The sequence below is a fragment of the Heterodontus francisci genome, chromosome 7 (genome assembly GCF_036365525.1).
Source record: "Heterodontus francisci isolate sHetFra1 chromosome 7, sHetFra1.hap1, whole genome shotgun sequence".
NCBI lineage: Eukaryota > Metazoa > Chordata > Chondrichthyes > Heterodontiformes > Heterodontidae > Heterodontus > Heterodontus francisci.
The window spans coordinates 137,863,775-137,877,602 of NC_090377.1; the positions used below are offsets into that span (position 1 = coordinate 137,863,775).

The window sequence follows — 13,828 nt, forward strand, 5'->3', positions numbered from 1 at the left end:
CTTTGTTGGGAGTTTTCTATAGACCCCCCAATAGCAACAGAGACACGGAGGAACAGATTGGGAGGCAGATTTTGGAAACGTGCAGAAGTAACAGGGTTGTTGTCATGGGTGACTTCAACTTCCCTAATATTGATTGGAACCTCCTTAGTGCAAATAGTTTGGATGGAGCAGTTTTTGTCAGGTGTGTCCAGGAAGGTTTCCTGACTCAATATGTGGATAGGCCGACTAGAGGGGAGACTAGAGAGTGTCAGAGAGTGATAAAGAGGGGAGACGATGTTGGACTTGGTGCTTGGCAACGAACCAGGCCAGGTGGCAGATCACTCGGTGGGAGAGCATTTCGGTGATAGTGATCACAACTCCCTGACCTTTACTATAGTCATGGAGAGGGACAGGAGCAGACGGGATGGGAAAATATTTAATTGGGGGAGGGGGAATTACAATGCTATTAGGCAGGAACTGGGGAGCATAAATTGGGAACAGATGTTCTCAGGGAAATGCACGACAGAAATGTGGAGGTTGTTTAGGGAGCACTTGCTGCGACTGCTGGATAGGTTTGTCCCGATGAGGCAGGGAAGGGATGGTCGGGTGAAGGAACCTTGGATGACAAGAGATGTGGAACAGCTAGTCAAGAGGAAGAAGGAAGCTTACTTAAGGTTGAGGAAGCAAGGATCAGACAGGGCTCTAGAGGGTTACAAGGTAGCCAGGAAGGAACTGAAGAATGGACTTAGGAGAGCTAGAAGGGGACATGAAAAAAAGTCTTGGGTAGGATTAAGGAAAATCCCAAGGCGTTCTACACTTATGTGAGGAACAAGAGGATGGCCAGAGTGAGGGTCAGGCCGATCAGGGATAGTGGAGGGAACTTGTGCCTGGAGTCGGAGGAGGTAGGGGAGGTCCTAAATGCTTCAGTATTCACTAGTGAGAGGGACCTGGTTTGTGAGGACAGCGTGGAACAGGCTGATATGCTCGAACAGGTTGAGGTTAAGAGGGAGGATGTGCTGGAAATTTTGAAAGACATGAGGACAGATAAGTCCCCGGGGCCAGACGGGATATACCCAAGGATATTACGGGAAGCGAGGGAAGAGATTGCTGCGCCTTTGGCGATGATCTTTGCGTCTTCACTGTCCACTGGAGTAGTGCCGGATGATTGGAGGGTGGCAAATGTTGTTCCCTTGTTCAAGAAAGAGAATAGGGATAACCCTGGGAATTATAGACCAGTCAGTCTTACATCGGTAGTGGGCAAATTATTGGAGAGGATGCTGAGAGACAGGATTTATGATTATTTGGAAAAGCATGGTTTGATTAGAGACAGTCAGCATGGCTTTGTGAGGGGCAGGTCATGCCTCACAAGCCTTATTGAATTCTTTGAGGATGTGACAAAACACATTGATGAAGGAAGAGCAGTGGATGTGGTGTATATGGATTTTAGCAAGGCATTTGATTAGGTTCCCCATGGTAGGCTCATTCAGAAAGTAAGGAGGCATGGGAAACAGGGAAAGTTGGCTGTCTGGATACAGAATTGGCTGGCCCATAGAAGACAGAGGGTGGTAGTACATGGAAAGTATTCAGCCTGGAGCTCGGTGACCAGTGGTGTTCCGCAGGGATCTGTTCTGGGACCTCTGCTCTTTGTGATTTTTATAAATGACTTGGATGAGGAACTGGAAGGCTGGGTTAGCAAGTTTGCCGATGACACGAAGGTTGCTGGAGTTGTGGATAGTGTTGTAGGTTGCAACGGGACATTGACAGGATGCAGAGCTGGGCTGAGAAGTGGCAGATGGAGTTCAACCTGGAAAAATGTGAAGTGATTCATTTTGGAAGGTCAAATTTGAATGCGGAATACAGGCTTATAGACAGGATTCTTGGTAGTGTGGAGGAACAGAGGGATCTTGGGGTCCATATCCATAGATCGCTCAAAGTTGCCACCCAAGTTGATGTACCCAAGTACCACTTGCACGTGGTACTGGGGGCAATTCAGAGATTACTACTTTTGAGGTCCTGCTTGCTAATTTCTTACCTAGCTCACTAAGCTCTTTCTGCAGGACCATACCCCTCTTACCTATGTCATTGGTACCAATGTGGACTACTACTCCTGGATGTTCACCCTCCCCCCTTCAGGATGCTCTGCAGCCATTCAATGACATTCTTGACCCTGGCACCAGGGAGGCAACTCACCATCCTGGATTCATGTTTGCGGCCACAGAAACGCCTGTCTGTTCCTATGACTATTGAATTACATATCACTATCACTCTTCCAGTCTTCCTTGTACCCTCCTGTGCAGCTGAGCCACGCATGGTGCCATTGGCTTGACTCTGGCTGCACTCCCCAGGTGAAACATCACTTTCCTCAGTATTCAGAACTGAATACCTGTTGGAGAGTGAGATGCACTCAGGGGTCTCCTGCACTACCTAGCTCATTCTTCTTGACTGTTGGCAGACACCCATTCCCTCACTCACTGCATACCCTTAAGCTGAGGGCTGACTACATCTGTAAATGTGCAATCCCCGAAGCTCTCATCCTCACGAATGCACTGCTGTGTTGCCAGCTGCGGTTGAAATTCCAAAACCCGGAGCTCAAGCTGCTGCAACTGACAACACTTGCTGCACATTTGGTTATCCATGACCCGAGAAGCATCTTGGAATTCCCACATAGCACAAGATCTGCACGTCTGATATTGGAGCAGTCCTGCCATTCCTTTATCTGTTAGATAGTAACTATGGGACTACAACTAAATCCTGCTACTAATAAACCCTGCTGCTTCCAATAGTAATAACCCTACCAATAGTCATAAACCTTACCAATAGTAATAATAACATTACTACTGCTAATACTAAACTTTACCAATATGAATCTACCTCACCACTATTAATATACCATACCAATACTAAAACAATACCAGTAGTAGTAATAATCTCACCAATAGTGAAAATGCTACTTTAAAAATATAAGGTGACACTCACCAGTTACCCGCTTGCTTCTTGTTATTAATTCTTTTTTTTTCTTTTGGGCCTCCTTATCTCGAGAGACAATGGATAAGCGCCTGGAGGTGGTCAGTGGTTTGTGAAGCAGCGCCTGGAGTGGCTATAAAGGCCAATTCTAGAGTGACGGGCTCTTCCACAGGTGCCCTAGGCTCATCATCCACCAAGTCCGTCTCTTGGTGAGAGAAGTTCTTCTCTTGGTTGTTTGGTGAGTACCTGTAAACTATTCGACATATAATAAATAGTCTGTAAAGTTAAGGTATGGCAGGGCAGCTCTGCCGAGTGCAATGTACATCCTGCGATATGAGGGAAGTCATGGACGCATGAGTCCTAGCTGAACACATCTGCAGAAATATCACTTACTGCAGAAGCTTAAGCTCCAGGTTTTGAAACTTGAGCGGCGGCTGGAGTCACTGTTGTGCATCCACAAGAATAGCACATTTAGGGAGCTGGTCACACCACAGGTTACAAATGTACAGGAGACATGGAATGGGTGACTGCCAGGCAGTTTAAGAGAACATGGCAAGTAGTGCAGGAGTCTCCTGAGACGATCTCACTCGCTAATTCGTTTTCCATTTTGGATACTGGAGAGTGTGATGGTTCCTCAGAGGAGTGCATTTAAAGCCAGGTTTGTGATATCACGGGTGGCTCAGCTGCACAGGAGGGGAAGAAGAAGAGCGGAAGAGCAGTAGTGATAGGGGATTCATTAGTTAGGGGAACAGACAGGCGTTTCTGCGGCAGTAAACGTGATTCCAGAATGGTGTGTTGCCTCTCTAGTGTCAGGGTCAAGGATGTCACGGAGAGGCTGCAGGACATTCTTCTGGGGGATGGTGAACAGCCAGAGGTCGCGGTCCACATCGGTACCAATGACATAGGTAAGAAGGGGGATGTTGTCCTGAAAGTAGATCTTAGGAAGCTAGGAAGGTGATTAAAAAGCAGAACCTCAAAAGCAGTAATCTCAGGATTAATCTGGATAGACCAGTCGCACATGCAAGTGAGCATAAGAATAGGAGAATTGAGCGATTTAACACGTGGCTGGAAAACTGGTGTAGGAGGGAGGACATCAGATTTCTGAGACATTAGGAGCAGTTCTGGAGCAGGTGGGATCTGTACAAGATGGACAGGCTGCATCTTAGCAGGACCGGGATGAATATCCTCGCGGGGCAGATTTGTTAGTGCTGTTGGGGAGGGTTTAAACCGAGTTGTCAGGGGGATGGGAACCTGAGAGAGAGCTCAGATTGGAGGGAAGCAAAACTGGTAACTTGTTTGGGGTGTGGGAACCAGGAGCAAGTATCAGAGAGGAATACCAAGATGCACAGAATACTGGGAAGATAGATAGCACAAGAGCAGGGAATAGTACGTTATTAGGTGGGGTCAGAGTAAGGGAGAAAGTAATAAAATCTGAATCAGGGTTAATGTGAATGTTGAATGCACAGAGTGTGGCTAATAAGACTGGTGAGGTACAGGTGCAGATTTCCTTGAGGAAATATGATGTTGTGGCTATAACAGCACAGATAAGTATAAAACACCTCAACTCGAACTTGTTGAGTGTCTCTTTAAATAGCCGCAGAACAGGATCCATCTTGCTTCATAATACTTGTTGTTTCAGGAGTGAATAATGAAGAGGCTGCCAGCAAATGCGTTGACCATATTTGGGATCCTGGTTTTGTAACAGCCCATTTGGGTCATTGGCATCAGGATAGTGTCCATTCAAGGTCTTCAGGCTCATACAGAGGATGTTACTGTGTTCACCATTCGAATTCATTAACACCCTGTGAGCCAGGCAGGAAGTGACCAGCGGAGCATCGCGCACAAGCAAACCTGAGGTAGGCTCCATAATGCGGCTCGAATCTGTGCTACACGATTATTTCATACCCTCGGTTTCTAATTTTCTCGAGCTTGTACCACAGGAACAGATGAAGGTTATTCAGCCCCTCAATCCTGATATACAGGAGCAGGCCATTCAGTTCCATCAAGACTGTTAGATATGAACAGGATGAGGTCATCCAGCCTATTGAGCCTGTTATAAAGGAACAGGTGGAGGCTATTCAGCCCCTCGTTTTTGTTGTCCCGGAACAGGAGGAAAGCATTTAGCTCATCAATCTTGTTGCATAGGAACTGTATCGCTGTTCCTTCATTGGTGCTGGGTCCAAATTGTGGAGCTCCCTTCCTTACAGCATTGTTGGTGTTCCTCAAGTGCATGGACTGCGGCGGTTCAAGAAGGCAGCTCACCATCACCTTGTCATGGGCAATAAATGCTGGCCTAGCCAGCGACGCCCACATCCCATGAACCAATGAAAAATCATGTGGAGGCTATTCAACCCCTTGTCCTGGTTACACTGGAAGAGGAGGCCAGTCAGCCTCTCGAGCTTGTAACATACAAACAGGTGGAGGCCATTCTGCACCTCAATCCCATCCATTCATCCCTGCTAGCCTGTTACCATAAAGCCATGAGACCAACTCTGGTCAAAGAGGAATGAAGAAGAGCTTGCCTGCAGTAGCACCGGGCATACCTAAAAATGAGGTACCAGCCTGGAGAAGCTATAACACAGGACTATAGGCATTCTAACCAGGGGAAGCAGCATGCTGTAGGCAGAGCTAAGTGATCCCAAAACCAAATGATAAGATCAAAGCTCTGCTGCAATGTCACATCCAGTCCTGAGTGGTGGTAGATATTGCAATAATTAATAAGAGGTGGAGGTTCCATCCTCAATGACAGGGGAGCCCAGCACGTCAGTGCAAACGAAAGGCTGAAGCATTTACAACCATCTTTACAGACCTTCCAATCTGCACCTAATTCCCACTCTCAACAAATCTACATTTTAATACTTCACTCAGTTTGTAATACACTCTGTTTAGCAGTTCACTCTCTCTGTGCTTGAGCTCTCTCGGTTCCCTCTTGTGATTTAATTATTATACTTTATTTCTCTGAAAGTAGAAGTTTGTCCTTTAATTGTGGCGCAACTGTGGCACGGTGGTTAGCACTGCAGCCTCACAGCTCCAGCGACCCGGGTTCAATTCTGGGTACTGCCTGTGTGGAGTTTGCAAGTTCTCCCTGTGTCTGCGTGGGTTTTCTCCGGGTGCTCCGGTTTCCTCCCACAGCCAAAAGACTTGCAGGTTGGTAGGTAAATTGGCCATTATAAATTGCTCCTAGTATAGGTAGGTGGTAGGAGAATATAGGGACAGGTGGGGATGTGGTAGGAATATGGGATTAGTGTAGGATTAGTATAAAATGGATGGTTGATGGTCGGCACAGACTCGGTGGGCTGAAGGGCCTGTTTCAGTGCTGTAACTCTAAACTAAATTATCAATTTTTTTTCACTGAAATTCTTGTTGGTTTGAATTCAATATCTCAACAAACTCTAACTTCAAAAAACCGGCAAAGCTGACTTACATAATATAAAAGCAAAATACGGCAGATGCTGGAAATATGAAACACAAACAAAAAGTGCTGGAAATACTCAGCAGGTCTGGCAGCATCTGTGGAGAGAGAAGCAAAGTTAACGTTTCAGGTCTGTGACCCTTCATCAGTTCTGAGTATTTCCAACACTTCTTGTTTTGTTTCAATGTTGACTTACGTGTTCTTCAATGAATTTTCTATTCAACTCAGATCAATAAAATCTATTTGAAACAGATTGCTTTGTCCAGGCAATACCTCCACTTGATGAACTGATGATCTACGAGAGCACGGAGCTCTCAACTTTTACTCATTGATCTTCACAAAAGTTGACCCAGTTTTAATGTTAACTTGTTCTCTGGTGTTGATTTACTTGTCTTCATCTGATTTCGCTGCTGTCCAATGAAGTTCCAGTAGCAGAGTTTTCAACAATAACCTGACTTTTACTCACAGGAATGTTTTTTTTAACTATTTTGTTAAAGGATTTAGTTTTGTGAATGTCTCCCTCGCTCTCCTCACAGATAAGCAGAATGTTTAACTGTTGTGTTTTCAAGCAGCTACAGCTTTATTTGAAAAGTCATTGTGCCAGGATTCTGGGTTTTAATCCAGTCACAAATCTGATTGTGATGCGTTGTGGCTCTGGCTGTCACGTGATCTGACCTCATAATTGGCCCAGTCATGTAGCTGCGGGTTGATGTTTAAATTCATTCAAAATTATTTTCCCCAGAAATACAATCAAAATTTTGTGAATTTGTGCTCCCTGTGTAAATTCCTGCAGAGTCTTCTGGTTTTCATGTCCTCAATTCCCCACAGGAAGCTCTGTGCTCAGAGTCTGTATTCATTACATTAACATTATACAGAATCATCGGGTCGGGCATGAAAAGAAATTAAAGGTCTCGGGTCCGGGTCTGGTTTGAGTTGGGTTGGCTGTTGTTGGGTCATGGGAGACGCTAGTTTGAATTGTCGTCAGGTTAAAACCTGGACCCGACCCAACAACAGCCAACCCAAACCCAACCCGGACCCGAGACCTTTAATTTCTTTTCATGCCCGACCCAATCCAAAAATATCAAACATGTTATTGAAACAGAAAAAAAATTGTAGATTAAAAAGAAAACAATACCACCAGCTAATGGGAATGGCAATTGGCAGTGCAATTGGGAAATCCACACCAGTAGTACTGTGTCAGAGAGTTCCCAAACTCTGCTCGGGTGCCTAAGGTAGACAAGATAAGTTAGCAAGTGTGAGGATGAGCCACCCACATTACTCTTCCATTAGCAGACAGTTCAGGAACTAAGACATGGTACTGTCAGAGAGCATAACCAACTTTTGTCTGTTTTAAATCCTCTGCTACTTACTTCTTCGTCTACAATACTGAGGAAGGAGGTACATGTAGCATATGTTGCATTCGGGTCCCTGTACAATTTGAGCAGACATAGATGGAAATTTCTAGCTTACAAACTTATGGAAATGACGCAGGAAGACTAGCTGGCCCATCAAGACTGCCCCACAACAAGATAGCTGGACCATCTTCTTCCCTCTCCCTAAATTGCTAAATCTACTAGGAGTGACAAAAAACATAAAAACCCTGCGCCAATGTGGGGAAAAAAACACAGTAATTTTCCTCTCCAATGCCCTGCTGCCCTGGCCAGGAGATTACATGGACCACGTGTTACCTATAAAGAAACTTACCTTCTACATGACACAATCTTTTTCACAGTCAGGAACTGATCGAGCTCCCTCTCGAAGCCGCTGAGAAAGTCAGCACCACCACACCAGCTGACAATGTATTCCAGAGGCTCTACATTCTCCGGGGAAAGAACCACCTAACATCCTGTCTATTCCTAAGCGTACGTGGTTTGATATACTTTTTTTGGATGTGCCTAGTAGAACAGATAATGGGAATCAGTGGATGTGGTGCATTTGGATTTTCAGGGGGCTTTTGATAAGGTCCCACATAAGAAATAAGTGTTCAGAATTAAAGCACATGGGACTGGGGGTAGTATACTGGCATGAATTGAGAATTGGTTGACGGGATAGGAAACAGAGAGTAGGAATAATGGGTCCTTTTCTGGGTGGCAGGCAGTGACTAGTGGGGTACCACAGGGATCAGTGCTTGGTCCCCAGCTATTCACAATATATATTAATGACTTGGGTGAGGGAATTAAATGTGAAGGCAGATAATGATATAAACTAAGGACATCATAATGCATTGTACAGAAAACTAATCATGAACTTAAAAGATTCTCCAGCTCTCCCTTAATGCATATCTATCCTATGGATAGTTCTGACTAAGTATTATTTCTCCCTAGCATTCAATTTTCCCAAATCCAGATTCTGTACCCTGTTACTTTAATTTCACTCTTGCTGACAGGTAGCCGTGTGTTAAATTCTATCCTGATTGTTTTTAAAGCCAGTTTCTCTATGGCGTATGCTCTCCATGGTGCCTTGGTGATTTAAAAATAAAGTTCGAGTTGACTGGCCACATTAACCATTTCATGTTGTCTTGTTTGTCGGGTATCTGAACATGTCCGAGACCCGTTCTCCAGTGTGAAATCACTATGCATTTCCACACATTAGCTGTTTCACATGCGACAAATCATATCTGCACACCAGTGTCCCAATTTCATGTTACACTCGGACCATTCCTTTTTTGATCAATATAAATCATTTGAATATTGGAATAAAGAGTAAAATTTCTAACTTTTCCGATAATGCCACATTTGGAGATGTGGCTGACTGCCAGGAGGATACCAATCGATTTCAAGAGGTCATAGTTGGTCTAACAGAATGGACAGACAAGTGCCAGATGGAATTTAAAGCAGAGAAGTTTGAGGTGCTGCATTTTGGAAGTAGGAATGGGGAAAGGTAATATAGGCATAATGGCACAATTCTAAAGAATGTGAAGGAACAGAGGGACCTGGGGTTCATGTGCAAACATCATTGCAGGTGGACGGACATATTGAGATAACCGTTAACAACATTTACAGGATTTGGGGTTTTATAAATAGAGGTACTGAGTACAAAATCAGGGGATGTATGTTGAAATGTATTAAGCTCTAGTTAGAACACAACTAGAGCATTGTGTTCAGTTCTGGTCATCACGTTAAAAGGAGAATGTGAGGGTCATTGAGAGGGTGCAGAGGAGATTCACCAGAATGTTTCCAGGGTTGAGAGATTTTAAATACAAGGTTAGGCTGGAGAAGCTGTGGTTGTTCTCCTTGCAGCAAACAAGATTGGGGGAGATTTGGAGGAGTGTGTAAACATTTGACAGGATTATGTAATGTGGACACACAGAAGCGTTCTGTTAGCTTGCAGGTACAAGGTCTAGGGGAAACAGATTTAATGTTTTGGGCAAATGATACAGAGGGGATGTGAGGAGGAACTTGTTTTTAGACTGTAAGTGGTAATAACCTGAACTCACTGCTTACAAGGTTGGTGGAAACAGAGGTGATGAAGGGTTTTAGAAGGATATTTGATGGTACTTGAGGGAAATAAATCTGGAGGGCTACAGTTATTGAGCAGGGGAATGGCAGTAACTGGGTTGGACTGCAGAGAGATGGAATGGACTTGATGGTCTGAATGGGCTCCTTCTGTGTCATAATGATTGCATGGTTCTACGACATGTCATCTGATACAGTCATTCTTGGGCAAGGTAATCTGGGGAAAAAAGCAGTGAATCAGTCACTGTACACAGAAGGTGTACAGTGTGACCTTGTCCTATCAACACCTCTTTTGTTATCTCTTGCCCCACCCCTGCTTTACTTGCTTAAAACCTTGAAGAAGGGGCGCTGACCTGAAACGTTAACTCTACTTCATTCTCCACAGATGCTGCCAGACGTGCTGAGTATTATCACTGTATTTATGTTTTCCTTTGTTTGCCTGTCAGGCTTGCAATTCAATTTGTGTTGGTTATTGAAGAGAATCTCATATCAAAATGAGGGCACAAAGTAGGTAATTGTTGAATCCTGCAACCAACACACACAGTGGCGCAGTGGTTAGCACCGCAGCCTCACAGCTCCAGGGACCCGGGTTCGATTCCGGGTACTGCCTGTGTGGAGTTTGCAAGTTCTCCCTGTGTCTGCGTGGGTTTTCTCCGGGTGCTCCGGTTTCCTGCCAAAAGACTTGCAGGTTGATAGGTAAATTGGCCATTATAAATTGTCACTAGTATAGGTAGGTGGTAGGGAAATATCGAGACAGGTGGGGATGTTTGGTAGGAATATGGGATTAGTGTAGGATTAGTATAAATGGGTGGTTGATGTTCGGCACAGACTCGGTGGTCCGAAGGGCCTGTTTCAGTGCTGTATCTCTAATCTAATCAATCCTGAGTATGGGTGGCACAGTGGCGCAGTGGTTAGCACCGCAGCCTCACAGCTCCAGCGACCCAGGTTCAGTTCTGGGTACTGCCTGTGCGGAGTTTGCAAGTTCTCCCTGTGTCTGTGTGGGTTTCCGCTGGGTGCTTCGGTTTCCCCCCACCTCCAAAGACTTGCAGGTTGATAGGTAAATTGGCCATTAAAAATTGCTCCTAGTGTAGGTAGGTGGTAGGGGAATGGTGAGGATGTGGTAGAGAATATGGGATTAATGCAGGATTAGTATAAATGGGTGGTTGTTGGTCGGCACAGACTTGGTGGGCTGAAGGGCCTGTTTGAGTGCTGTATCTCTAAATAAATAAAACGGATTGTGATGTTTGGAGGGAGATGCAGCTAAGAAGCAGAAGATGGGAATGATGTTATTGATGATTGAGTGGAATGTATTGCACCTTTGGGCTTTCATTGATCAATTTTCTTCTACATCTTGGAACACAGAACAAGCTGAGACACGAGGAGCAAGTTATCTCACTGGAATAAGAGACTGCATTAAAGCATGAGTGGGTAGCTAGCTCAGTTGGTAGAGCATGTGACTCTTGTGTTCAAAGTCATGGGTTCAAGCCTCATGTTGAGTGAGTTTATTTTAAACTTTGCTGCTTTCATGGGCAAACCCCAGCTCTCCATTCCTTCAGCAGTGTCACCATGCTCAAACTGATTCTGTCTCCAGCACGCTTTTGTGAATATATTACAATTGCTGGTTTACAAGTGAAAACTGCCCTCCCATAAACTGGACATGTGAGAGACAGGCTGGTAGGTGAAGCCAAATGTACAATGAATGATGGCGCTTTAAAAGTGGGAAGTTCCATGTCAGCTCCTGTACTAACAAAACTGCTCAGAGTCACAGAATTAGAATGGCAATGACAGCACTCAATGCACTAGGCATGATTGCGAAATGAACAGCGGATGTAAAAGTTTCAACATCAAAAATGCACCAACCTAATCAATGTGGATCCTGTGAAACATGCAAGGAAACACATGCTTCATTAGAAACAACTGGTACACACCAAATTCTGTCAGTTTCATGTGGGATCGCCTTCTGCTTATTTTTTTTTTATTTTCAGAGATACAGCACTGAAACAGGCCCTTCAGCCCACCAAGTCTGTGCTGACCATCAACCACCCATTTATACTAATCCCATATTCCTACCACCTTCCCTATATTCCCCTACCACTTACCTGTACTGGGGACAATTTACAATGGCCAATTTATCTATCAACCTGCAAGTCTTCGGCTGTGGGAGGAAACCAGAGCACCCGGCAAAAACCCACGCGGTCACAGGGAGAACTTGCAAACTCCGCACAGGCAGTACCCCGAATTGAACCTGGGTCGCTGGAGCTATGAGGCTGCGATGACAACCACTGCGCCACCATGCTGCTTCTGTCACTTCTTTTCCTCCAGCTTCCTCTGCTCCTCCAGCTCCCAGGTGAATTAGCTGCTGATGCAAACACACTGAATTTGTGAAACCCAGCTTTCCCTGGAAAGCACGGAATGGAAATGAAAGATGCAGGACTTTGAGAAGTGTTGGGAGTTGCAATAACAGGATAAATACAAACGAGTCAGGGGTTTGGGAACCAGGAACAAGTATTAGAGAGGAATACCAAGGTGCACAGAATACTGGGGGAGATAGATAGCACCAGAGTAGAGAATATTACGTTATTCGGAAGGGTCAGAGTAAGGGAGAACGTAATAAAGTCTGAATCAGGTTAATGTGCACGTATGTGAATGCACAGAGTGTGGTTAATAAAACTGATGAGGTACAGGTGCAGATTGCCATGTATGATGTTGTGGCTATAACAGAGATCTAGCTCAAAGAAGGGCAGGACTGGGTGTTAAATATTCCTGGATACAAGGTGTTCAGGAAAGATAGGAAAGGAAAAAAGGGGGAGGGGTGGCTGTATTAAGAAGAGTGTTGCAGTGCTGGAGGAAAAGGATGTCCCAGAGGGGTCGAGGACAGAATCAATTTGGCTCAGGCTAAGGAACAAAAAAGGTGCAGTTACACTGCTCAGTGTTGTCTATAGGCCACCAGCTAGAGAGGGGGACTGGAAGGAACAAATTTGCAAGGAAATTACAGAGAGGTGCAAAAATTATAGGGTAGTTATAATGGGGGACTTTAATTATCCAAACATAGACTGGGATAATAACAGTGTAAAGGGCAGTGAGGGGCAAGAGTTCCTAGAGTGTGTTCAGGAAAATTTTCTACAACAGTATGTTGCTAGTCCAACAAGAAAGGAGGCACTGCTGGTCCTGGTTCTTGGGAATGAGGTGAGCCAAGTGGATCAAGTATCAGTAGGAGAGCATATAAGGAATAATGATCATTGTATCATAAGGTTTAGGCTGACTATGGAAAAGGACAAAGAGCAATCCAGGGTAAGAATAATTAACTGGGGTAAGGCCAACTTCAATGGGGTAAGAATGGAGCTGGGGCGAATAAATTGGAGTGAAAAGCTGGCAGGCAAAAGTTTTCTATAGGCATATAAATGGTAAAAGGGTGGTAAAAGGAGGAGTGGGGCCAATTAGAGACCAGAAAGGGGGTTTATACATGGAAGCAGAGGGCATAGCTGCAGTATTAAATGAATACTTTGCATCTGTCTTGATCAAGGAAGAAGATGCAACCCAGGCAATGTTGAAAGAGGAGATAGGTCAGTGGCACAGTGGTTAGCACTGGAGCCTCACAACTCCAGCGACCCAGGTCTGGTTCTGGGTACTGCCTGTGTGGAGTTTGCAAGTTCTCCCTGTGACTGCGAGGGTTTCCGCCGGGTGCTCCGGTTTCCTCCCACAGCCAAAGACTTGCGGGTTGAGAGGTAAATTGGCCATTGTAAATTGCCCCTTGTGTAGGTAGGTGGTAGGAAAATGGTGGGGATGTGGTAGGGAATATGGGATTAATGTAGGATTTTAATAAATGGCTGGTTGTTGGTCGGCACAGACTCGGTGAGCCGAAGGGCCTGTTTCAGTGCTGTATCTCTCTATGACTCTATGTCAGACATGAGAGGGGATTAAAATTGATAAAGAGGAAGTATTACATACGGTGTCTGTACTTCAAGTGGATAAAACACCAGAGCCAGATGAGATGCATCCAAGGATATAGAGGGAAGTG

The 13,828-nt window shown here is 45.0% G+C and overlaps 1 protein-coding gene and 1 long non-coding RNA gene across 2 annotated transcripts in view; one reads left to right on the forward strand and one right to left on the reverse strand.

The window, feature by feature from the left end:
• Nucleotides 1-13,828, reverse strand: part of LOC137372429 (zinc finger protein 850-like) — a 69,159-nt gene that overhangs the window by 28,697 nt on the left and 26,634 nt on the right. The window contains exons 6-12 of the mRNA XM_068036317.1: nt 9,072-9,149; nt 8,060-8,175; nt 7,726-7,783; nt 5,415-5,486; nt 3,838-3,889; nt 2,452-2,629; nt 2,265-2,362 (exon numbers count right to left, since the gene is read on the reverse strand). Coding sequence (XP_067892418.1) covers nt 2,265-2,362; nt 2,452-2,629; nt 3,838-3,889; nt 5,415-5,486; nt 7,726-7,783; nt 8,060-8,175; nt 9,072-9,149 — 652 coding nt within the window. The remainder of the gene's footprint in view (nt 1-2,264; nt 2,363-2,451; nt 2,630-3,837; nt 3,890-5,414; nt 5,487-7,725; nt 7,784-8,059; nt 8,176-9,071; nt 9,150-13,828) is intronic.
• LOC137372359 (uncharacterized) lies at nt 1,736-8,845 on the forward strand. The gene is made up of 3 exons (XR_010975422.1): nt 1,736-3,181; nt 4,583-4,799; nt 8,088-8,845. It is a non-coding gene; the product is annotated as an uncharacterized lncRNA (long non-coding RNA).